Source organism: Neovison vison, chromosome 7, assembly GCF_020171115.1.
Source record: "Neovison vison isolate M4711 chromosome 7, ASM_NN_V1, whole genome shotgun sequence".
Taxonomy (NCBI): domain Eukaryota; kingdom Metazoa; phylum Chordata; class Mammalia; order Carnivora; family Mustelidae; genus Neogale; species Neogale vison.
In genome coordinates, this window is record NC_058097.1 from 55,230,515 (window position 1) to 55,255,796 (window position 25,282).

The window sequence follows — 25,282 nt, forward strand, 5'->3', positions numbered from 1 at the left end:
GGGAAACTGAGGCATCGAGAAAGCATTCTAGCTTGGGTGTATCTGGTTTGGATGCATACTTTGGGTCTTACTTAGGTCTTTGATCCACTCTTTCTTAGCCTCAGGCATAACCCTGGAGAGATCGGATATTTTGTTCGCGTGTGCATGACTGTGGGGGTAGCGGGGAAGAGTGTAACAGTAGGAACCGCTGGAGAGGATACTGTAGCGGTATGCACGAGGCTCCCTGGGAAAAACCAGTCAGGTCTGCGTGCTTCTAAGGCTTCAATTTGGGCGGTGACTGTCCAACGAGAATGGCGTCCAATGAGAATGGCGAATTTTTTCTAGGGGCCAAGGCGCCCTGTTGCCCTGTTGCCAGGCGCCCAGAAAGCAGCGTGTGAACGTCGGCGGGAGGCGGGGCTTAAAGGAAAGCCCGTTGCTAGGGAACTAAGAGCCTGGCTTCGGAGAGGCGCGACTGGGCCTGCGCGGCGTCTACGCGAGAGCCGGCGCGCCGCGGTTTGAAAGGCCCGAGGCCTATGCGCTTGCGCACTTCAGCCCGCGCAGGGGGTTACCAACCCCCCCACCCCCTGCCCCGAACGCCCCCCAAACTGGGACCTTCTTTCATCTTTCGCGCCAGGCGCAGCCCAAGACGTTGACATGCCGGAGATCCGTCTCCGCCATGTGGTGTCCTGCAGTAGCCAGGACTTGGTGAGGAGCTGGCTTGGGGGAGGTTGGAAGACGTCAGGGAATCCATGCGGTGTAACTACAGGAACTTCGGGAGTGTGAAAGGGAACTTCACGGCAGTCTTTGGCGGGTCGTGGGGGAATTCCAGGAGACTATGAGGGAATTCTGGGAGAGATGTGGAACAGGGGAACTTCCGGGCAGGAAAGGAGGAACTGGGGAGCATCCAGGAGAAAATGTTATAGGGGGACTCGAGGCAGGGTGTGGTGGGATTTACGGGGTCTTTTAAATCTGGGGACGTGCAGAGGGCTCGGGAGGACTCAAAGGAATAATCTGAGAGTCGGGGACCGAGCTCTCTTCCCTGTACCCTTACTTTCCCTTTTCCACGCTTATCTCCAGACCCACTGTGCAGAAAACCTTCTCAAGGCGGACACTTACCGAAAATGGCGAGCAGCCAAGGCAGGCGAGAAGACCATCTCGGTGGTGCTCCAGGTGATCCTGCCCTCCCCCTGTCTCCTTCCTATAGGAGTCTGGAGACTCAAGGTCCAGACACTGCTCTTGAGCCAACTGGCAGTGGGTTAAGACACTCTCCCTTCTGGACTTCAGCTTCTTTACCTGGAAAATGGGCAGTGTGATTGCTGTGCCCCTTAGCAGAGGACAAAGGTGGTTCCAGGACTAGGCCAGGATGACCATAGGAATCAATGTGTGGCCCGGGTAGGTTGCTTTTATTTTCTGGGCCTCAGTTTCCTCGGCTGGAACAGAGTGAATCATTTTCAGTATCCTGCCTTTTGGATCTTGCCTGTCAGTGGGCTCAGGGTTGGAAGGTGTTTTGGAAGATCATGGAAACCCATCAGCCCCATTTTAAAGATGGGGAAACTGAAGCAGGAGTGGGGGAGGAGTGACATGGCCAGGCTAAGTGCCGTTCTAGAATGCTTGCCAGGTTCTTCTGAGTGCTCTCACCCACTCTTCATCCCAGTGCTGTGAAGTTGGAGGGAGGCACGGAGGAAAGCGTGGTTTGACCCCAGATGGTTACAGAATTCCAAACGGGCTGTTCCTGTCACGGATAAGAAACTGGTGGGAGGAGAGAGCGCTAAGTGTGTTTGAAGCATCTGCTCTGTGCTGGGTCCTGGCCTGGATGGTGTCGCTGTTCACAAGCTTGGTGTGATGCAGGGGCCCTTCTCACCATCAGTCAGGGCGTGCTAAGGCTCAGACCCACATTGGTGCTCTGGACACTTCGTCACACACTGACTTTCTTAATCTTGACAGTACTCCTTCTGAACGGAAGGGTCTTTGGGGAGGGATGTTGCAGAGCAAGGCTTATGGATTGTGTCAAACATTTTCTTGGTCCCTCTCTTGCCCAGTGGTTCCGAAAAAGTCTGGGCTCACAGAGCCTTTTTAAGAATTAGAGAGAAGCTGAGGATTCTCTCCCCCGGAAAAATACGTGGTCCTATAAGACTTTCTGATTTTAGACATTTAAACATCTCCTCAGTCCTTAGCAGAGTAATAATAATGAGAGCTGGCCTCCATTCAACGTTGAAACTGCCAGTTCTGGTTTTTGAACACCTCATGTGGATCACCTCATACTGAATCTATAAAAACCCCATGACCTAGAGTTTAGTATTATCTCCATTTGAGAGATGAGGAAACTGAGTCCCAGAGAGGTTATGGCACTTGGCTAAGAGCCAGTGTTTTAAACTGAGGGAGGTACAAAACAAACAAATAAATATATAAACTGAGGGAGGGTACAGGTTGCTCACGATTTAGTCTTGGGACCTGAATTCAAGTCCCCGTCTCCCCCTCTTACTCATTCTGTGACCTTGGGCACATTTTGTCATTTCTCTGAACCTGTTTTCTCACCTGTCCATTGGGAATAATGAGATCTGAGCCCAGGGTCATTGTGAAAATGTGGTGACATAATGTCTGTAAACGTGCTCTGTCAACAGGTGGATGTTTGTGTAAAGGGAGGGATTCGTGTTTTTATTACTGGGTGATGATTCTCCGAGGCTCTCTTAGGACCAGGTGACCCTTGGAGAGTCACATTCCATTCTGTACCCCAGTTGCAATGGGAGCAGAGATACCGGAGGCAGGAGAGATGTGACAGGGATGCAGGAACCAGAGGGGCCAGAGGGCTCTCTGGTCTGGAAGACTGAGGGAGATACTGTTGCTGTCACTGAAATGGGAAACCCAGAGAAGTGGCAGCTTGAGAAGGTGATACCTTCAGTTGGATGTGCAGGTGTGCCGTGACTTCGGGACACCTGGGGTCCAGGCTGCAGTCAGAAATCGGAAGGGGCCTAGATGAAGACAGAGGTGTGGAAGTTGTCAGCGCGGGGGCAGGACCTGTAGCCTTCGGAGTGAATGGATTCTCATGTTCATTCATCCACTGAGGAATAATGAAGCACCTTCTGTAGGCCAAGCACTGTTTTAGGTCCTGGGGCTGTACAAAGACGCACGAGACCAAAATATGTTAGTCCTGTGGAGCTTTCACGTTAGGAGGAAAAGACTGACAGACCAATGTGGAAAGCACGTCAGATGGATTGTGAATGCTGTGGAGGAAAATTAAACCCTTGAGAGGAGAGGGGAATGCTCCAGCTGGGGGAGGAGGCAATGGCAAGAGGTTTTTCTTTTTCTCTTATTATTATTTTTTAATATTTATTTGAGAGAGAGAGCATGAGAGAGGAGAAGGTCAAAGGGAGAAGCAGACTCCCCATGGAGCTGGGAGCCCGATGAGGGACTCGATCTTGGTACTCCAGGATCATGACCTGAGCTAAAGGCAGCCGCTCAACCAACCGAGCCACCCAGGTGCCTGGTTTTGTTTATGTTTTTTGTTTTTTTTTTTAAAGGTTTTATTTGTTTACTTGAGAGACAGAGAGTACAAGTTGGGGGAGGTGCAGAGGTAGAGGGAGAAGCAGACTCCCCACTGAGCAGGGAGCCCGACCTAGGGCTCGATTCCAGGACCCTGAGATCATGACCTGGCATCCAGGAAGGCCTCCCTGAGCAGGTGTCATTGAGCACAGTGAGCTGTGTAGAGATCTGGGGAGGAAACAGACTCAGAGGCGACCTGGCATGCTGGAGGAACAGCAAGGAGCCCAGTGTGAGCGCAGTGGAGCTGGGCAGGGGAGGAGGGAGGAGAGATGAGCTAATGGGGCAGGGTTGGAGGGCCCCCAGTGGGCTGACGGCCCAAGAGCCCCTGTGAGTATTTGAGTACTTGAGCTTTTACTCTGGATGAGTTGGGAGCTGAAGGGCTCTGAACAAAGGACATCCAGAAGTGAACTTAGCTTCTCACAGAATCCTGCTTCCCTCGTTGAGAATAAAACACACGGGGCAAGTGCATCATAGCAGCTGTTAATTTATCCCACGTGAGAGACACCTGGGGCGATCTGATTGTGTTTGGCGATGCCCAATATGCAGTGTGACTCCGAATTTGCCTAACGCTAATTCTGGTTCTTGTTAAGTGAGTGGAAAGGCAGACGTGTCCGGACACCGACGCCTGTGGACTAACCCGGGGAGCGTTCTGCCCTGTATTGTTTTCCTCCCAACTCTGTTATGCAACATCTGGATTGCCACACAGGGTGCAACCCCTGCTCGTGACGGCCACACACATATCTCTCTTATTTGCCGCCGCTAATGTAGTCTCCGTGGCTAACCGGTCAGCAGCTCCCGGAGGGGAGTTCCAGCCTCTGGGCTCACTGCTCCTGTGCTGGAGGGCATGGCTGGGATGGGGTCCAGGTAGCTCTGCGGCCCCGCTGACGTGCGCTCTTCAGAAGAAATGCCTAGTAGCAATGTGGCCCATGTTTCGCGGTGGTTTTTCAGTGGCTCTCTGACCACTCAGTTCGCCCTCATGGTGCTTTAAGCTGTCCTTTGCTTCTTTAATGTATAGCAGGTGTACAGCGAAGGGCACGGTTCAGCGAATCCTCCCAGACTGCAACCTTCGTATTCCCCACCCACCCCCGAGTCACAGGAGGGGTCCAGGCCCCCCACGCTCCTTCCTGTCACTGCCCCCCACAGTGGTGGTAACCACCATCCTGATTTTTATTTTATTTATTTATTTATTTATTAAAATTTTTTAAGATTTTATTTATTTATTTGACAGACACAGATCACAAGTAGGCAGAGAGGCAAGCAGAGAGAGAGGAAGGGAAGCAGGCTCCCTGCTGAGCAGAGAGCCCAATGCGGGCCTTCATCCCAGGATCCTGGGATCGTGACCTGAGCCAAAGGCAGAGGCTTTAACCCACTGAGCCACCCAGCTGCCCTCCATCCTGATTTTTAGTAGCACAGGTTCATTTTGCCTCGTTTTGAATTTTGTGTAGATGGAAGCTCACAGTATAGACGTCTGTGGTTGCTGTCAATCAGCATGTTTGTTATTTCGATCCTGTCGGTGGGTGTAGCTGTGGTTGGCTTGTTCTCATTTCCGTATAGTATTTAATAGCTGGAGAACACCACTGCAGTTTTAGTAACTTTTTTTTTTTAAGATTTTATTTATTTATATGACAGAGAGAGAAGGAGCAGGGGGGAGGCAGAAGGAGCAGAAGGAGAGGGAAAAGCAGACCCCCCACTGAGCAGGAAACCCTATAAGGGTCTCCATCCCAGGACCCTGGGATCAGGACCTGAGCCAAAGGCAGATACTTAACTAACTGAGCCACACAGATGCCCCAGTTTTATTAACTTTTTGAATGAGTATTACATGAATATGGTACAAAATTTAAAAGGCACAAAAGGGTTTACACCCCCTCTCACTGCTTGCTCCCACCCCCTCCTGCTCCCTCCATAGGCAGCCACTGTTGGCAGTTTCTCACCTGGCCCTCCGGGGTCGCTGAGCCCCCGTAAACAGTTTGTCCGCCTCTTCCACCAAGTACATTGTATATGCACCGTTCTCCTCCTCTCCCCCACCCCCCAATTTCTTTCAAATAACAATAGATCTTGGAGATCTACTGGCACTGGGTAAAGTTCTACCTGGTTCCTTTAAATGGAGCATAACCCTGCCTTTCCTGGACATGAAACAGTTTTTTTTTTTTTTTTTAAGATTTTATTTATTTATTTGACAGAGAGAGATTACAAGTAGGCAGAGAGGCAGGCAGAGAGAGAGAGAGGAGGAAGCAGGCTCCCTGCAGAGCAGAGAGCCCGATGCGGGACTCGATCCCAGGACCCCGAGATCATGACCTGAGCCGAAGGCAGCGGCTCAACCCACTGAGCCACCCAGGCGCCCCATGAAACAGTTTTTTAACACAATGTTTCTTGGGAGCTTTGTGAGCCTTCTCAGCCCCATTTGTTTTCCTGTCATGAGTTATGCCTTCCTGAGAATGGTGCACGTGAACCTGGCCACGGATGACTGGCATCTCATGCTTGAACCCATCTCCTAACCACAAACACAATACTCATTTTTTGTTGTTTTTTTTTTTTAAAGTTGGTGTGTGGGGCTTAAGCTCACAACCCTAAGATAAAGACCTGAGCTGAGATCAGTAGTCAGGCACTTAACCAACTGAGGCCAGTTGCCCCACATTTTTTTTTAAGATGAAATTGACATAACATGAAATTCACCATCTCAACCATATAAAGCATACAGTTCAGTGGGTTTGGACATCTTGACAGCGTTCAGCTGTCACTGCCGCTAGTCGAGAACATTTTCATCGTCCCAAGAAACCCCATCACCATTCAACAGCCTCTCCTTATTCCCCTGCTCTCCAGGCCCCTGGCAACCTCTGATCCACATTCTGTCTATAGATTTGTCCCTTCTGGATCTTTCACATAAACTGGATCATACACTATGACCCTTGTGTCTGGTTTCTCTCACTGAGCACGCGCTCATGGTTCCTACGTGTTGTCCCGTGTGTCAGCCTTTTCTGTTCCATCAGTGGATACACCATATGGTGTATGTCCGCTCATAAACTGATGGACGTTTGGGTTGTCTCCCTGTGGGAACAGAGTAGTTGGAAATTCTTTACCACAAAGAGGAAATACAAGGCAGTATGTGGGCGTGTTCAAAGTAGAAGTATATATGCAGAAAAAAATCATTCACTCAAAATACAGATTGAGCCTTGTGCTTTGTCACGGACGAGAAGTAAAGATAGTGGCTTTTTTTTTTTTTTTAAAGATTTTATCTATTTATTTGACAGAGAGAGACACAGCAAGAGAGGGAACACAAGCAGGGGGAGTGGAGAGGGAGAAGCAGGCTTCCTGCCGAGCAGGGAGCCCGATGCGGGGTTTGATCCCAGGACCCTGGGATCATGACCTGAGCTGAAGGCAGCCGCTTAACGGCTGAGCCCCCCAGGCGCCCCAAGATAGTGGCTTTTTACCTCGAGGGTTGAAATAGGAGAGTTGAGAAAGAGTGTAGGCTGTAGGCAGGCAGCTGCTGGGTCAAATTTTTCTCCATGGTTAGCCGTGTGTGACATGTGAACTATTTCTTTAACCTGTCTGAGCCTGTTCGCCCATCTGTAACACCGGGAGAGGTAACAGACCCTTCCTTCTAAGGTAGTTGTGTGGTGAGGATTCAGCGATGCCCGGCCCACAAAGAGCTCAGCCAGTCATGATAGATAAGAGTCATGGCCTCTAGGGACGCCTGGGTGGCTCAGTTGGTTACACGGCTGCCTTCGGCTCAGGTCGTGATCCCAGCGTCCTGGGATCGAGTTCCACATCAGGCTCCTTGTTCAGCGGGGAGCCTGCTTCTCCCTCTGCCTCTGCCTGCCACTCTGTCTGCCTGTGCTTGCTCTCTCTGACAAATAAATAAATAAAATCTTAAAAAAAAAAAAAAAAAAAAAGAGAGTCATGGCCTCTAAAAGATGTCCGCATCCTGATCCCTAGAACCTGGGCAGAGAGGACCCTATGGACATGATGAAGTTAAGGATCTTGAGATAGTGAGATTAGCTTGGGTTATTTGGAGGAGGAGGAGAAGGAAGAGGAGACCCAGCGTCCTCAAGGGATCCTTATAAGGGAAAGAGGGAGGCAGGAGAACCAGAGAAGGAGACATGAAGAGGGAAACAGAGGCTGGAGTGATGCCCTTGCTGGCTTTGGAGGCAGAGGAGGGGGCCACAAGCTGAGGAATGCTTGTGGCTTCTAGAAGCTGGAAATAAGGCACAGAAACATATTCTTCCCTAGAACCTGCAGAAGGAATGCAGCCCCACTGACGCCTGGATTGAAGCCCTGTGACACCAAATTTCAGGCTTCTGACCTCCAGATCTGTAAGAGGTACTGTTTTTAGCCAGTGAGCTTGTGGTCATCTGTTCCAGCAGCAGTAGGAAACAAGGACACCAGGGCCCCAGCACACAGTGAGAATCTGAAAGTGTTGGTCATGATGATTCCTTTGTGACAAATGTGGACCTTGAGGAAACTACCTCACCAAAGCCACTTGGTCAGGAAGAGTAGAGCCCAATTTACAACTCAGGGGGCATATGTTCCTTCAGCAAATGGTTGCTAGGGGTGCTTTCCATCTCTCTGGTTTCCATCTGTCCATCAGGAACGTATGAAAGGCTTTCTGTGGGAACAGTGTCAGCTGATACTTATGGAGCATTTGGTCTGTGGCAGGCACTATTCAAGGGGCTTCACACGTAGCCGTCATTTGAATCTTCACAATGACACTCGCTGTTAGAAGTTGTCACTGTGCCCATTTTACAGGTTAGGAAACTGAGGCACAAGGGGTAAGGTGAAACTCTTTGCTCTAGGATTACACAGACCATACACTGTTCAGAGAGGAGACACAGTGGGGAAGGACACAGTGGGGAAGGACTTAGATATTGTCTTTGCCCTCATGGAGCTTAAAAGTCTGGTGGGGGAAACAGATGCTAGACAAATGCAAACAAAAAGCATTGTTACATAACATTAAGTGGTGATAACTGAAGAAAAAGAAAAGTGGTTTAGGCAGGGGGAATGGCAAGTGCAAAGGCCCTGTGGTGGAAAGGAGCCATTCTGTTCTTGGGATGGAAGGAAGGCCAGCATGGCTGGAGGAGAGCCGTCAAGTGTGGCAGGAGGCTGAGAAGTCAGACTAGGACCTGTGTATCTAGGCAGCACCGCATACTGTCCCAGGGTTCAGAGCTGTGAAGGCAGGGGGAGCCCATTCCCTCAGCACCGCCTCTTTCCCCAGCGTACCTGTGATGTGGCAGAGGAGTGCATGTGGACTCCAACCAGCCTTCCTGAGCTCCAGGCCCTGCTCTGCCACTCACCAGCTATGTGACCGTGGGGAAGTTACATAACCGCTTCCTGCCTCTGGTCGCTCATGTGTTAAGTGGAGGTAATAATAGCCCCCGTCTGGTAGAGCAGTTGGGAGGAGAGGAGATGCATGGATTACGTGTCTGCTGCAACGTGAGCACCTCAGTGTTTGCTGCAAGTGCTCCTGCGGTGTTATTTTTGTGAGTCATCTCAGCTCCTTTCAGAAGGAGGGTTATTATGACGGCCCATGTTCCACACAAAAGGAAACCATCGCTCAGAGAGGTTGCGTGGCCCCCAGGCTTGCACAGCTTGGAAATGGCAGGGTTGGATTTGAACCCAAGCTCGCCTCCCCCGAAGTCCGGGCTCCCCCTGCCTTCACAGCTCTGATCCCTTCACATCCCTTGTAGGGATGCTCCTGTTTGTGGCAGCAGGTAGGCAAAGTCTGGGCGACCTCTCGATGGCGGGTGATGGGGCCGTCCGGAGCGTCAGATGCTCCTGGGGCGGTGGACCAGGTACCTTTGAGAGCTGTGATGGCTTGTGATTCTAGAAGCCAAAGAGAAGAGCCTAAAACTGGAGAGCAGACTTGGGTCAGCTGTTCCTAACTGCCTTCCCCCCTCACATGGCTTTCTGTGCCTTTAACTGTCAAGACAGGAATGGCAGAGCCTTGGTGGGGAGCCTTCCTCTACATAGATTACTCTTTTCTTCCTTCAGAAAGTAATTATGGTGGGGCGCCTGGGTGGCTCAGTGGGTTAAATCCTCTGCCTTCGGCTCAGGCCATGATCCCAGGGTCCTGGGATCGAGCCCCGCATCAGACTCTGCTCAGCGGGAAGCCTGCTTCCCCGCCCCCCCCACGCCTGCCTCTCTGCCTAGTTGTGATCTTAGTCAAATAAATAAATAAAATCTTTAAAAAAAAAAAAAAAGTAATTACAGGGGCACTGAGTGGCTCAGTGGGTTAAGCATATGCCTTCAGCCAGGTCATGATCCCAGTGTCCTGGGATCGAGCCCCACATCAGGCTCCCTGCTTGGCAGGGAGTCTGTTTCTCTCTCTGCCTGCTGCTCCCCATGCTTGTGTACTCTCTCACTCTTGTTCTATCTCAAATAAGTAAAATCTTTAAAAAAAAAGAGTAATTATGGAGGATTGACTGACAGTGCCTCCTGACCGTCCGGGCACGGTGCCTCCTACATACTGTGCAGTGTGGCCTGGTATTCATGTGTGTACTCCTGGAGTGGGGGATTTTCCCCATTTTACAGATGAGGATACCGAGGCTCCAAGAGACTGGCTGAAATGGCCATTTCAGCAGTGTATGGCAGAGCTGGGATTCAAACCCAGGAATCCGTGGTGAGCAAAACTACACCAGGCCCGTACCCTGAGGGAGCTTCCTCAGAATCCTGTGTGACCAGGGAGACGGGACAGATGTGCCATTTGAATGCATGGTTACTTGAATGAAGTCGGAAGCCTGGCAGGTGGTGTCAAGGAGAGCTCCAAGGTGGCAGGTTCCACACGGATCTGGCAGAGTCTGGAGGTGTTGGGGAGGCAAGCATGAGGGCTTATGCATTTACCCAGGGAAAATTTTCTGAGCTCCTACTCTGGGCCATGCCGTGTGCTACAGGCGGGGGACACGGTGTCACCCCTCGCCCTGCCACCCACAGTCACTGAGCTGACATTACAAGGAGATGTGGCGGCCCAGTGGGGGGTCATCCCTCTCCTGAGGTTCCGCAGTGAGGCCAGGGGCAGCGCAGGCACTGACAGTGGCTCTCCCCCTCCCACAGTTGGAGAAGGAGGAACAGATACACAGCGTGGACATCGGCAATGATGGCTCGGCCTTTGTGGAGGTGCTGGTGGGCAGCTCAGCTGGAGGCGCTGGAGAGCAAGACTACGAGGTAAGCAGGGCTTTAAGATGGGCCCCATGCTAATCCCTGCCCCTGGTGCCCCATCACCCCCTTCCCCCTGGGGTAGGTGCCAGGCTGGTGTAGAGATGAGTCACACTGCCCTCTGCCCTCTGGAGGAGGAGGCACAGGTGAAAAACTGCACACCGAGGTAGAGACCCACATTTGCATCGGGGGCGGGGGCATAACTAGACATACTTGTCTGGTCTAAAGGACAGCCGCTGCTTCAGAGCAAAACCGCTCTTCTCTGGTCCCTGAGGTTCTCACAGATGTCCTGGCAAGTTGAGATTCCGCATTGATTGGGATGCCTCTGTTAGTCACTTCATATGGGACAAATGTTTACAAGAAGGGATGCTTTTTGCTCTATTACAGATATTTTTATTTTTTATTTTTTAAAGTTTTTATTTATTTGAGAGAGAGAGAAATCAAGTGTGGAGTGGGGGAGGACAGACGGAGAGGGAGAAGCAGACTTCCCGCTGAGCAGGGAGCCTGGCATGGGCTCGATCCCAGGACCCCCGATCATGACCTGAGCTGAAGGCAGATGCTTAACTGACTGAGCCATCCAGATGCCCTTATTTTATTTTATTTATTTGGGAGAAGGAATGTGCCAGCTTGAAGAGCTGGGGGCCGAGGGAGAGGGAAAGAATCTCCAGCAGACTCCCTGCTTAGCTTGGAGCCAGACATGGGGCTCTGGCCCAGGACCCTGAAACTATTACCCAAGCTGGAATCAGAAGTCGCCACTTAACTGCCTGAACCATCCAGGTGCCCTGCTCTGTTACAAATATTTTAAAAGTTGGTACGATCTTTTCCCTACTGGTTGAATTCTTTAGAGCTGTGTTGGTGAGACCATAGTTAGCGAGCTGTTTAATCCACAAAATGTCTTGGGGTAGAAATAAACCTACTTGAAAAAGCAGGTTTACAATTTAAGTAAACAGTAAACCAGTTTTCTACGAGATGAGTTTTTTCCTTGCAGTGAGAAATTGTTTTTAGTTGAAGTATATTTTGTGTACAATAAAATGCACAGATCTTAGTGTACAGGTCAAGGAGTTCTGACAACTGTATGCACCAGTGTAACCGGCCCCCAAGTCAGGACACGGAGCAGTACCAGCATCCTGGGGAGGTCACTCGCACCCCTTTGCAGCCATGCCCCGTGCTCCCACCTTTGCCAGCTCAGGCAGCCTCTGGTCTCTTCGGTCACTACAGACTAGTTTTGTCAGTGGTAGAATTTCATATAAATGGAATTTGCTCTTTTTTTATGGCTGGCTTTTTTCACCATGTCCTGATTTTCGAGATTCTTCCATATTGCTGAGACCACAATTTGTTTCTCCATTCTCTTGTGGGTGGACACAAGCTGCTGTGAACATTTTTGTACAAGCCTCTTCACGGAGATCTCTTCTGGGTAAATACCTACAAGTGCAATTATGTTCTCTTAGGGTAAATGGATGTCTTAACCTTACTGGACTTGACAGTTTCCAAAGTGGTTATACCATTTTACGTTTCCCTCAGCGGAAGCTGAGAGTTCTAGTTGTTCTGTATCCTTACCTGTCCATGATGTTGCCAGTTGTTAATTTCTTAAATTTCAGCCATTCAGATGGCACATTGTGGTATTTTATCATGGCTTTAAGTTGCATTCTCCTGACAAGTAATGACATCGTGTAACCTTTCATGTACTTACTAGCCATCTTACTTTATGAAGTATCTATTCAGGTCTTTTGCTTGGTTTTTTTTTTTTTGGTCCTGGATGTTAATCATGGGCTTGTTTATTTTTTTCTTTCTTTCTTTCTTTCTTTTTTTTTTTTCAGATACATGTGTTGCAGATTTTTCCCCCAGGCTGTGACTTGCCTTTTCATTATCTTTAAAAATTTTTTAATTAAAGCATAATTACCATACAGTGTTATAGTAGTTTCAAGTGTGCAATGTAATGATTCACCACTCCTGTGCCTCACTCAGTGCTCATTGTGGTCTGTGTTCTGACCTTTCCATTATCTTAACAGTACCTTTTGATTGAGCTGATGAAGTCCAATCAAGGTGTTTTTTTGTTTGTTTGTTTGAAGTTTCTTTTTCTCTTTCTTCCTTCCTCCCTCCCTTCTTCTCTCCCTCTTTCTATGTTTTTCTTTTCTGTCTTACTGCTAAGTGCCTTTTGGGTTCTGTAAGGAATATTTTTCTGTCCCAAAGTCACGATACTCTCTGTATTAAATTCTTATTGCTGCTCTAACAAATGGCACAAACTCAGTGGCTTAAAGCTATAATACAAACTTACTTTCTTACAGTTCTGTTTTAGTGGGCTAAAATCTTAGTGTTGGCAGGGCTGGGTTTCTTCTGGAGGTCCTAGGGGAGGATCCATTTCCTTACCTACCGCAACTTCTAGAGGGTGCCTGCATTTCTTGGCCTGTGGCCCCTTCCGTCTTCAAAGGCATCTGCTTCCGTCCTCACTTCTCTGACTCTCTTGTGTCGCTCTTCCTTATAAAGACCCTTTATATGACACTGGGCCCACCTGGATAACCCAGGCTTATCTCCCCACCTCAAGATACTTAATCACAGGGGTGCCTGGGTGGCTCAGTGGGTTAAAGCCTCTGCCTTTGGCTCAGGGCATGATCCCAGGATCCTGGGATCAAGCCCCATGTCAGGCTCTCTGCTCAGGAACCGCTTCTTCCTCTCTCTTTGCCTGTCAAATAAATAAATAAATAATCTTAAAAAAAAAAAAAAAAGATACTTAATCACATCTGCCAAGTCCCTTTTGCTATGTTCACAGGTGCCAGGGAGTAGCACATGGACCTCTATGGGGTGCCATGATTCTTCCTACCGTCATCTTCTGTGTTTTCTTCTAGAAGCTTTATAATTTTGGATTTTACATCTCTGGTCCATCTCAAATGAATTTTTGTATATTGTGTGAAGTAGAGGATAAGGTCCTTTTTTTCTTTTTCTTTCCTTTTTTTTTTTTTAAGTTTGTTGAAAATATTCTAAAAAAAAGATTTTTCCTGGGGTGCCTGGCTGGCTGAGTCAGTGGAGCATGCAACTCTTGATCTCAGGGTTGTAGATTCAAGCCCCACATTGGGTATAGAGATTACTTAAAAATAAAATCTTCAAAAAAATGATTATCCTTTTCCCACTGAACTGTTTTGGCTCTTCTATTGCAAAGTGATTGGCATATATGTGTAGGTTGATTTCTGTACTCTCTGTTCTGTTTCATTGATATGTACATTTATCTTTGTGCCAATACCACACTGTCTTAATAGTAAATACTGAAATCAGATTGTGTTGGGCTGGCTTCCATCTTGGTCTTCAGTAGTCTCTTGACTATTCTAGCTCCTTAGCATTTATTTCCATGTAAATCATAAAAACAGTTTGACAATAACTTTATTTATTCCAGACTTACAGAAAAGTAGTACAAAGGATTCCCTGATAATCATCACTCAGACTCCTCAGATGTTAACACATGGGTACATATTTTTCAGTGAACTGAAAGTAGGTTGCAAACATGATTCCACATTATCCCCGTACACTACAGCGGATATTTCCTAAAAAGAGAGACATTCTCTTACTTACTTAATAAATAAATAAGAAGCCCAGCAGCCTTCCTCTTAACATCACATTGGCCAACTGGGTCATGTGCCCGACCCCGACCAGCCCCTGGCAGAGAGAATTGCACTGCTTGGACCAGGCATGGCTCATCCTTCAGTATTGGGCACACAGGTCTTCCACTCTTTTTCAGAACTGCCTTGTCTGTTTGATTCTCCTTGTCCCTCATCATACTGTCAGGATCTCCATTTATTTCTTTAAACTATTAAATGTACTTTTGTATTATGTTTGATAATTTAAATGGATGCAGCCTTGGTGAGTCCGAGTCTGCAGTTTGTGGTTTCTGCTGCTTGTTTCCATATGCCTCACTGTGTGTGTGTGTGTGTGTGTGTGTACTTCTGATCTTTGGGAATGTGTCTGTGGGGAATGTCTGAGGACCTGGTTTGACGTACATTCCTCCAAAAAGGATCTGCCACCGCGTGGGTGATCTTGTGTACACAGGTCTGCTGGAGGAAAGATGTTAGGGTTTGAAGATGATGGCCAAGCCAAGAAAGAGATCTAGAGACGTCTTTGGTGCAAAAAGCTGGTTTTATTAAAGCACGGGGACAGGACCCAGGGGACAGAAAGAGCTGCACTGGGGTCATGAGGAGTGGCCCATTATATACTTTCACGTTGGAAAGGGCTTAGGGATAGTGTAAGCCTCCCAGGTATTTTGGAAACAAGGTTTCCAGAATCCTGAGGGGGCTAGCTATTGTTAAGAAAAAGGTCATTTATTTTAGTAAAAACTCAGTCCTATGACTCTTCAGATATATATCAGTGAGTCATAAGCTTGGCGGATGACTACCAACATATATCTTGGGGGACAGAGATAAAGGACGCTTCCAAAGGAGTTTTTATTTGTTAAAGTACACTTAGAGAGGGGCCCCTGGGTGGCTCAGTAGGTTAAAGCCTCTGCCTTCAGCTCAGGTCATGGTCTCAGGGTCCTGGGATCGAACCCCACATCGGGCTCTCTGCTCAGCGGGGAGCCAGCTTCCCTTCCTCTCTCTCTGCCTGCCTCTCTGCCTACTTGTGATCTCTGTCTGTCAAATAAATAAATAAATAGTCTTTTAAAAAGTACATTTGGAGGATCCTGGGGGTCAGGCTGAGATGGCCTTTTGACCTTAGCAAAGTATTAGCATTGAGGCAGCTGAGTTCCTAGAGGAATGTCACTCTGACTGTCTCAAAGACTTGTCAGTGGGCTGGCTGTAGGTGGTAAGGAAATTGAAGAATTTTTTTTTTCTGCCTTTGTTTCGCACATCAGGACCACTTAAAGTCTTCAGCTTGGGTTTTTCCCTTCAGATAGCTCATATGAATTTTGTGCTCCAAATCCTTGAGAGTACAGACTTGTGCTTAGGATTCTTCCAGATCTCTGTTCTTCTCCAGAGCAAAGGCCTCCCACCAACTCACTCCACAAGGCATTTTCCCCTCATTTACTCATGGAGAGTGTTGCCCTTTGAGGAGGCTCAGCTCTGTTGGAGTTGGGTGACGGTCCGTGAGGAGCTACTGTTCTCCCTTGACCAGAGAGCCCAGGCTTTATCTTCTGTTCCCAACCACCACCAACCCCTGCCATCCATTAAAATTACATTCTCTGGGGGGCGCCTGGGTGGCTCAGTGGGTTAAGCCGCTGCCTTCGGCTCAGGTCATGATCTCAGGGTCCTGGGATCGAGTCCCGCATCGGGCTCTCTGCTCAGCATGGAGCCTGCTTCCCTCTCTCTCTCTCTCTGCCTGCCTCTCCATCTACTTGTGACTTCTCTCTGTCAAATAAATAAATAAAATCTTTAAAAAAAAAAAAAATTACATTCTCTGGTACCCAGAGTCAGCACCCAGGCAAACACCAACCTCAGTGCCACCCGCCCTGTGGGTCAGGGTCCTGCCAAGAAACTGAAACCACACCAGTTACTGTAAAGAGAATTTAACATAACGAATTAGCAACTATATATTGAACCCAGGAGGCAAGAAGACTCAGGTGCAGTGTAGAAGTAGTGCAGGGAGCAGCTGCCACCCCTTGGGTGGGGGGAGCAAAAGGACATGGTTGTAATTCCTGAAACCTCAATGTTTAGAAGCTTGGAAGTGGGGTTCACAGAGCTGAAACGCAGACCCGCTGGAATCCCTGAGAGGGTCCAGATGATACCACCTCTGCAGATTTTAAAATGCTGAAACCAGATTCCCCTGTGGCCCTGGGGAGGGCTGCTGCCAAAGCGGAAGCGTACCAGGGGTGATGCTTGCAGGGGCCGCCAGAAGCCAGAGCTCAGAAGCACATCTCTCCTCCCTCCTTTTGCTTCTCGGCCTCTCTGTGGCTCCCCCTACTGGCAGGGCTCCTGGGAGGGAGCGGCTGGACAGGAGCCACGTTCCTGCCCAGTGCTGAGCCCCAGGAGAACCACTTAGAGCTGGTGCAGCTCTCCTAGCCCCCTGGATTCCGTTCTCCCGGGCCTGGCCTCCCTCGTACTTGCTCTGCTTTCCATGAACTCAGCCGTGCGTTTCCAAAAGGTGTTTGAACATTGTGCCAGCCATTGTGATTATTCTCTTCTGGGAGGGTCCGTAGAGTGGGGTCTGTGGCCAGCGAGAGAAAAGCCTGTGGAAGAACTGGGCTATGGTTCATGGAGACCTGGAAGTGTAGGGATCCCCGGGGCCTGTGTCAGGGGGGAACTGACCGGCGGCCCAGAAGCAGGGGAGAAGAGAGGCTTTGAGGCATGTGGAGGTGCAGGCCAGATCTGGTGACTCTCTGGACCCTGCCCAGGCCCCTGCTTTCTTCCCGGCCCCTGGGAGTTGTCATTGAAGTCAGCCAGTCCTGGTTCTCCTTCAGTGTTTCTTCCCCCAGGTCCTGCTGGTCACCTCGTCTTTCATGTCCCCTTCTGAGAGCCGCAGTGGCTCAAACCCCAACCGCGTTCGCATTTTTGGGCCCGACAAGTTGGTCCGGGCAGCAGCGGAGAAGCGCTGGGACCGTGTCAAAATCGTTTGCAGCCAGCCTTACAGCAAGGTACCTGGGTGGGAGCTGGGGGCGCAGGGTCCTCAGTCCTGGGCCAGCATGGAGTCCCAGAGGGCTGGGAGGACGGGGCAGCCGGTGTCCTCCGGGGATCAGGAGGAGGCTGGTTCCCAGAGGTCACTGAAGCGGGTTTGTGATCCTTCCCATAGGTGATTTCCTAGAGGATGTCTGGGAAGGGTGCACTGGAGGATCTCAGGGGAATGGGAGAAGGGGGCAGCTGACTTGACACGGGAGCAGTCTGACAGTTACCATCATGGGATCTGGAGTCAGGCACTGGGTCCACCACTTCTTAGCTGTGTGACCTTGGGCAAGTGACTTAAATTTTCTGGCCTCAGTTTCCTGCTCCTCGTAGGGTTGCCGTGAGGTAGGGATGCTAAGCTGTGGTAACAGTGAGACTCGAGTATGTCATGATACCACACTGTGGAAGTAGACTTCTTCTCGGGGTCCTGTCTTGGGGGATGTTTGGCCAGTCATCCAGGGACCTGGGCTCTGCGTCCAGCCAGAAGAGTGGAAAAGCGCCTGGAGAACATTTCTGTGTTCCAGACGTGGCACTCAGTGCTCCCTTCCCTTCTGCAGTTAGGAATTTGTGTGTGCAGGAGAGGATTCTGCTCGGACCCTCAGCAGCCTCTGCTGCTGGCCACGCGGCTGACGGAGCTGGTGCACGTAGGGCTTACAGCTAAGCCCGGCCCAGAGTTAGGGCTCACTAGCAGCTTGATGTTATTATCGTCCTCATTGTCCTCTGGGCACCTCCCTAGACATGTTTGTCCATAAGAGGCAAAGAGCCATAAAGGGTCTCCCCAAGTGAAAGGGGTTTGGGGCCAGGCCTCTGGCTTTGGCCAGACTTCCTGACACCCGCCCTTTGTTCCCAGGACTCCCCCTATGGCCTGAGTTTTATACGGTTTCACAGCCCCCCAGACAAAGAGGAGGCAGAGGCCTCACCCCAGGTAAGCTCTACCCGGCACCCCCCAGAGCCTTCTCCCTACTGCTTCACCCCTGCCTGCCAACAGCCCCTCACTGTGCTGACCTTGTGAGACTTTAGAAGGTGACCAAGCTTGGCCAGTTCCGCGTGAAGGAGGAGGATGAGGGTGCCAACTCCCTGAGACCCGGCGCCCTCTTCTTCAGCCGGATCAATAAGACGCCCCCAGGTGGGTGAGGAAACTTGAGTCCTCAGTGAGCCCAGGGTTGGAACCTGGACGTGGGTCTGAGGGAGAAGGAGCCTAGGGACTCCTGAATCAGAGGGAGGAGGCCGCTGGAGGCCTGGACTCCCGGATCACTACTGGGCTTTGGGAACAACACTCTGTCCCCTGGGTAGAAGTGGAAGGGTCTCAGGGCCCACCCCTCTCACCCTGGCTCCACGTTCTCCCTCGGTAGCCACAGCCAGTGACCCGGCAGGACCCAGCTACGCAGCTGCCACCCTGCAGGCCTCTAGTGCCACCTCTTCAGCCTCTCCTGTCTCCAGGGCAGTAGGCGGCACCTCCAAGGTGAGACTGTCAGACCCTGGTGGGGTGGAGAGGGCGGAGAGAGGCTAGAGGCTCAGCTCATCCCACCGTCTCAGCCTCAGGAATCCCCCAGAGGGAAGAGAAAGTTGGATTTGAACCAAGAAGAAAGGAAGACACCCAGCAAACCATCAGCCCAGCCCTCACCACCCGCTGTCAAGAGACCCAAATGTGAGCGCTGGCTTCCTTGTTCTCAAAGGGGCCTGTGCTCTTCTGTCCTCGGAGAGGAGGGTTGGGGACCTGGACGCTTGGGTCTGAGGGAGGAGGGGCCGGAGGTCCTGACTCCTGGGTCTGAGGGAGGAGGGGCTGAGGCTAGGACCCCTGGGTCTGAGCGAGGAGGGGGCTGGGGGCAGGACCCATGGGTCTGGGGGAGGAGGGACTGGGTTTAGTCCCAGCAGTACTAAGTGAATCCACTCTTTGGCCTCCCCAGTGCCAGCTCCCACCCGCACCCCGGCCACCACCCCAGTCCCTGGCCCAGCACGAGGCACAGTGCCAGGAAAGTCCCGAGAAGGCACTGAGCCCAGGGGACCCCGAGCTGGCCCGCAGGAGCTGGGGAAGATCCTTCAGGGTGTGGTGGTGGTGCTGAGTGGCTTCCAGAACCCCTTCCGCTCGGAGCTCCGGGACAAGGCCCTAGAGCTGGGGGCCAAGTATCGGCCGGACTGGACTCCAGACAGCACCCACCTCATGTAGGCCTGCGCCCTCCTCCCCACCTTGCCCCCCACCCCCGCTTCCCCGTCTCCTTCTGACTCCTCCGTCTTCGTTTCTCTTTCTCTCTGTCTACTCATCTGGCTGTCTCTTCAGTTCTCTGTTTCCTCTGCCTTTTTTTCTGATTCCTACATCTTTCCCTTGGTCTCCGAATGTCTTTTTCTGTTTCTCTCCGATCTGTCTCTGACTTCTTCTTCCCCCGTCCTGTCTCTCTCTCCCTTTCTCTGCTCAGACCACGCCTGACTGACCACACCCTCCCCTCTGCTTCCCCATCAGCTGCGCCTTTGCCAACACCCCCAAGTACAGCCAGGTCCTAGGCCTTGGAGGCCGCATCGTGCGGAAAGAGTGGGTGCTGGACTGTCACCGGATGCGGCGGCGACTGCCCTCCCGGAGGTGAGGTCTCTGTTGCGGCTGGCTGCGCTGACCGGCGGCTTCAGTGGGGTCCTTCCAGAGCTGGAGGCCAGGGCATCCTGAGTGATTAGTAAATGCCAGCTGCTGTGGCTTGCTGAGCGCCTGCCCCCCGCCCCATCTCCCCTGGAAGATACCATATGCTGTTTGTCTGAGCTCATATTCCTGCCCTAGGTACCTCATGGCAGGACCAAGCTCCAGCAGCGAGGACGAAGGGGGCTCTCACAGCAGCAGCAGTGGGGATGAAGCCCCCAAGCTTCCCCGGAAGGTCCTATGCCTCCTGCCCTGATGTGGGGAGGGTGCAGTGCAGGGGGCCCTGGGTCCCCCGTGGCACCCCAGACTCTCCAGCCCTGCCTTCTGCAAGAACACACTCTCACACGCAGGCTGCTCCCTCCCTCCGCAGCGCCCCCAGACCAAAACCAAGCCCCCTCAGGCAGCAGGACCCAGCTCACCTCAGAGACCCAAAACCCCAGAAGAGACCAAACCAGCCTCACCAGGACCCCAGGAAGACACTGACACTGATGGGGAGCAGTCAGGTCAGAGACTGAGGGGCCTGGGTCTGAGGGAGGAGGGGCTGGCGTCTCAGGTCTTCAGCTTGAGAGAAGAGGGGGCTAGGGGCCTGGACTCCGGAGTCTGAGGGAAGAGAGGGCTGGGATCCTTGGGTCTGAGGGAGGAGGAGGGGCTGGGGGCCTGGACTCCCAGGTCTGAGGGAGGAGAAGGCTGGAAACCCAGATTCCTGCATTTAAGGGGGGTGGGGGTCCCAGATAACTGCACCTGGAGGGCAGGTGAGGTCGGCGGTTAGCATGCATATGTCTGTGCCTGGGCCGGAGACTGGGAGGGAGGGTTACCAAGCACGTGCTTTGCATTGACTAAGCTCCCACTCACAGAAGAACGGGGCAATGGGGCAGAAGATTCTGGGGATACTGAGGATGAGCTGAGAAGGTAAGGTGGGGCTCGGGGTTTGAGGTGGCTCCAGGCTTGGGTGGAGGGGGATCTGGTCTGAATGCTCTTCCCCCACCCCTGTGGGCTCTCCCAGAGTAGCCGAGCAGAGGGAGCAAAAGCAGCCCCCTGACCAGGGGGAGAATGGCGAGGACCCATATGCAGGATCCACAGATGAGAACACAGACAATGAGGGTCCCCCAGAGTCTCCCGAACTGCCGGTTCCTGAGCTCCCAGGTAGGAAATCCTTCCCTGCCTCCTGAAGTGGGATTTGTCTTTCTCAGTTCTCAGCTATGACCCCCCAGCCAACCCTCAGATCACAGCTGCTCCCCATGACCAGTGACTTGTCTCCCCACCTCCTTCCCCTGTACTCCCTGCCTCTGCTTCCTTCTTGTTGCCTTAGGAAACAGGCATCCATCCTCCCATGCCTTCCCTCTCTGTTCCCCCTCCTGACTTCCTGCTGTGACCACATCCATCAGAGCCCAGTGCTGGGCATGTCCCTCTTTGGCTTTCCACTCCAGTACGAACGGCACCTCCCTCACCTGCCCTGCAGGCTCGGTTTCTTCAGAGTGGGAGGTCACCCAGGTGCACAGATGGCGTGGTCACTGATCTCTGTGGCCACCTAGGTGGTGATGGCATTGCTGTTTGTCACCCCAACACGAAGGCGGGGGGTGTGGGATGGGGGCAGGGGCCAGAGCCTTGGCCAGCAGAGCATAGAGGGAGAAACTGGGCAGCCAGGGTCTGAGCAGAGGGGAGGGTGAGTGGTGATTGGAAGAGGCCGTGTCCATCTGGCTTCTTGTGGGTGATGGGCAGGAAAGCACTTTGATCCTCCAAAGCTGTAAAAATGGCATCGCAATTTCATGGTTTGGAGAACCATGTTAAAGTGGAACAAAAGAAAGAGCCGTCCTGAAGGTCAGAGCCCGAGAAGTTACCGGAAAACACCCCACTCCCGGAAAAAGGTTCTGATGGGCCTGGCTGTGAAGCACCGTTTGTCCTGGACCTCTCTGCCAGGGTTGCGTGAACACCCTCCCCAGCGCCTGCCTCCTTCTGTCTTGCTCTGGAGTGTTCTGCGGCTCCTGCCTGGGGCTTCAAAATGCGTGGGGGCCTCACACTTGGCTCCTCCACCCTCTCCCCTGCAGACTTCTTCCAGGGCAAACACTTCTTTCTGTACGGAGAGTTCCCTGGGGATGAGCGGCGGAAGCTCAGCCGCTATGTCACAGCCTTCAACGGGTCAGTGCGCAGGGGTGGGGGCAGGGGTAGGGAGGGGCGGTGCTATCTTGTGGGAGGGAAAGCTAGCGGGAGCCAGAGAAGGGGCACACATGCAGGGTGGACACGAGTAGCTTTCCCTCTCCTTCTCATCTCTAAAACGGGACTCCTTCCGGCCCCCCTTCTAAACGGAGTGGCAGTGGTGGAAGCCCTGGGCATTGTGGCTGTAGCAAGGCTGGCACAGGGGAGCACCTTAGGGGCCCGCCGCAGGTACCTTGGAGAATGGTTGAGGACACCGATTCTCTGCGTCTCTCCGTGTCCTGCCAGGGAGCTTGAGGACTACATGAGTGACCGGGTCCAGTTTGTGATCACAGCACAGGAGTGGGACCCCAGTTTTGAGGAGGTAGGTTCCAGAGGGGCAGGGAAAGGGACACCCAACCTTCCCTGTGTCACCTCCCTCCTCTCCTCACTCACATGTTCCCATATGCACCCTGCCCCACCTTGCAGGCTTTGATGGACAACCCCTCCTTGGTGTTTGTCCGCCCCCGGTGGATCTACAGTTGCAACGAGAAGCAGAAGTTGCTTCCACACCAGCTGTATGGGGTGGTGCCTCAGGCCTGAAATATGTGCTTGCACGTGTGTTTGCATGTGCGTGCATGTGCACACATGTGCGCGCGTGCACACACACACACACACACACACAGATGAGCTTAATAAAGGTGACCTGGTTTGCTGCAGCTGCCCCTCTTACTCGAAAGTCTCCTGAACCTCCTTGAGGCTCCCAGCTTTCTGTCCTCTGGTTCGTGCTTCCCTTCCGAGGGTCAGATATCTTGGCTGCCTCAGATATCTTGGCTCCCTCTGAACCCATTCCTGGGTCTTGTTTGTCCCTCTGTGGGTCCCGGGCTGGAGGCCTGGATCTCGGGAGGTGGGCTTCTCTCCTGAAGTCTGGCTCAGCTTCCCTGGGCCAGGGATATCTCCTTTTCTCCAGGGCTTTCACAAAAGTGGCTGTAGAACTGTCAACCTCCACCGCAGCTAAGTTGGAAACGGGGTGGTAGAGAATTGGGCAGAAGCTAGGATGGAATCCTAGGCTAGGGCCGTGGTGCGGGCAGAGGCCAGGAGGTGGGAACTAGCCTGGCTCCCCAGGATCAGTTGTTTAAGAGGGTTTTGGGCTAGATCTGTCTGGAAGGATGGACATAGTCCTTGGAGCTGTGCTCTCTGACACCGTAGCCCCTCGACCCGGGTCGCTATCTGATGCAGGGCTTGATTCCAGGACTCTGGGATCATGACCTGAGCTGAAGGCAGAGGCTTTAACCCACTGAACCACCCAGGTGCCCCCCGGGTAGCTATCTGAATGAACTCCAGTGACATGAAGGGAACGTTTACTCTGTCAGTTGCACTGGCTGCATTTCAAGCGTGCGGTGGCTGCTGTAATAGGCGCGCAGATAAAGAACATTCATGTCACTCTAGAAGCAAAAGGACAGGGCTGTCCTGAAGGGCTGCGAGTGCCAGGTTGAGAAGCTTGGATGTTATCCCACAGCTGGGAGGTCAGGAAGGGGTTGGAGCAGAGCAAAGGGCAGTCAGAGCTCAGTAACAAATTACACAGACTTTATGTCTTAGACCTACAGAAATTTATCACCTTCCAGTTCTGGTGGTCTGAAGTCCAAAATGGACAAAAACTCAGGGTGTAAGCAGGGCTGTGCTCTTTCTGGAGGCTCTGGGGGAAATATGCTTTCTTGTCTTTTCCCCAATTCCCCTTCTGTACTCAAAGCCAGCAGTGGCCAGTGGAGTCTTCCTCATGCCAGGTCACTCTGATGCTGACTCTTGTGTCCCTTCCTTCCACCTTCAAAGGTCCTGTGTTTACCACGAGCCCACCTGGATAATCTGGGATAATCTCCCTATTTTAAAGTGAGCCAATTAGCAACTTTGATTGCTTCCATCCTAATTCTCCTTTGCCACAAAGCAGATTCTTGGGTTCCAGGGGTCAGCTTGGGGACATCTTTGGGAGGCTGTTACTTTGCCTCCTGTACCTACTGTGTGAGATAGGTGGAACTGCGCTGTGAAAACCAGACACTAGGGGCGCCTGGGTGGCTCAGTTGGTTAAGCCTCTGCCTTAGGCTCAGGTCATGATCTCAGGGTCGTGGGATCAAGCCCCACATCGGGCTCTGTGCTCGGTGGGGAGCCTGCTTCCTCCTTTCTCTCTCTCTGCCTGCCTTTCTGCCTACTTGTGATCTCTCTCTGTCAAATAAATAAATGAAATCTTAAAAAAAAAAACAAAAAAAAAAAAACAAACCCAGACCTGAGGCCCCACTCTCAGGGGGCTGACACTCTGCTGGGGGAGAGACTGTGAGTGTGTTGTGCAGCATTGAGGACGAACACAGGGTAGTGTGGTTCAGAGAGGGTCAGCAGGGAAGGCATGTCAGAGGACTGACCCCTGTGCTGGGACTTGGGAGAAGTGAGGGAAAGTCTGGCAGAACCATTCCCAGCAAAGGAAAACGCAGGTCCAAAGGCCCCCAGGCAGGAACTGGCTTGACTTGTACAAGCCAGTTTGGGAGGTCAGGGTGTCGGAGAGCCAGGATCCCCCCTGGCTCAGCCCTGGCCTGCTGTGTGGGTGCAGGCAAAACCCATCTCTCCTGGCCCGTTTCCCCATCTGTACCATGGCGGTTAGACAAGATTGACACCTCTCAAAATGCATTTGTGTCCCTGAAACATTGATGGTGGTGTGGTTGTTGTGGAGGAAATCTTCTAGGACAGCTGTGTGTGTAAACGTTGATAGAAACTGACTTCCAGTGTGAAGGGACTTAACCTTCCCCCTCGAACGACCTTTCCCCAAGGCCTTGCCCAGTGGACTGGGTCTAGCTAGCAGCTGGTCTAGCAGCCTGCTAATTTGCATTTGCCTGCTCAGTGCCACCCCTGATGCTGGATACTTCCACAGACCATCTCATTCCATCCACTCATTTCAGATCTCAGATCTCAGCTAAAACTCAGCCTCCTCAAAAAGGTCTTTTCTAACCCTCTATATAATATTGTATCTGTTGTCATAGTTATAACTTGGCTTATGGTTAAATCTACCACTCTCTTGTTCTGTGATGGTCATTTCTTTTCTTTCTTTTTTTTTTTTTTTTGACAGAAAGAGAGCCCAAGTAGGCAGAGAGGCAGGCAGTGGGGGGGGTGGGGAAGCAGGCTCCATGCCGAGCAGCGAGCCTGATGTGGGGCTCGATCCTAGGACCCTGAGATCATGACCTGAGCTGAAGAGCAGAGGCTTAACCCACTGAGCCACCCAGGCGCCCCTGATGGTCATTTCTTGTGT

The 25,282-nt window shown here is 51.8% G+C and overlaps 1 protein-coding gene across 2 annotated transcripts; it reads left to right on the top strand.

Moving 5' to 3' along the window:
* The first annotated feature begins 522 nt into the window (after nt 1-522).
* XRCC1 (X-ray repair cross complementing 1) lies at nt 523-22,712 on the top strand. Of its 2 annotated transcripts, none has more exons than XM_044257226.1 (17): nt 523-684; nt 1,057-1,149; nt 10,564-10,674; nt 17,057-17,215; nt 18,091-18,165; nt 18,261-18,366; nt 18,593-18,702; nt 18,777-18,888; nt 19,148-19,403; nt 19,699-19,815; nt 20,005-20,098; nt 20,234-20,366; nt 20,718-20,772; nt 20,867-21,006; nt 21,909-21,999; nt 22,303-22,378; nt 22,483-22,712. In XM_044257226.1, the coding sequence occupies exons 1-17, from the start codon at nt 634-636 to the stop codon at nt 22,594-22,596; spliced, it is 1,893 nt and encodes a 630-aa protein (XP_044113161.1). In that variant the 5' UTR covers nt 523-633; the 3' UTR covers nt 22,597-22,712. The 2 variants fall into 2 exon arrangements, with proteins under 2 accessions (XP_044113161.1, XP_044113160.1); XM_044257225.1 differs by lacking the exon at nt 523-684 and adding an exon at nt 820-918.
* Nucleotides 22,713-25,282: the final 2,570 nt, after the last annotated feature.

What these genes read in the sequence shown, in the direction of transcription:
- XRCC1 (XM_044257225.1), top strand. Translation starts at nt 835, where the DNA reads ATGTGGAACAGGGGAACTTCCGGGCAGGAAAGGAGGAACTGGGGAGCA. An exon ending in ATAGGGGGACTCGAGGCAGG is followed by an intron (nt 919 to 1,056) that starts GTGTGGTGGGAT and finishes GCTTATCTCCAG; the next exon opens with ACCCACTGTGCAGAAAACCT. An exon ending in GGGACCCCAGTTTTGAGGAG is followed by an intron (nt 22,379 to 22,482) that starts GTAGGTTCCAGA and finishes CCCACCTTGCAG; the next exon opens with GCTTTGATGGACAACCCCTC.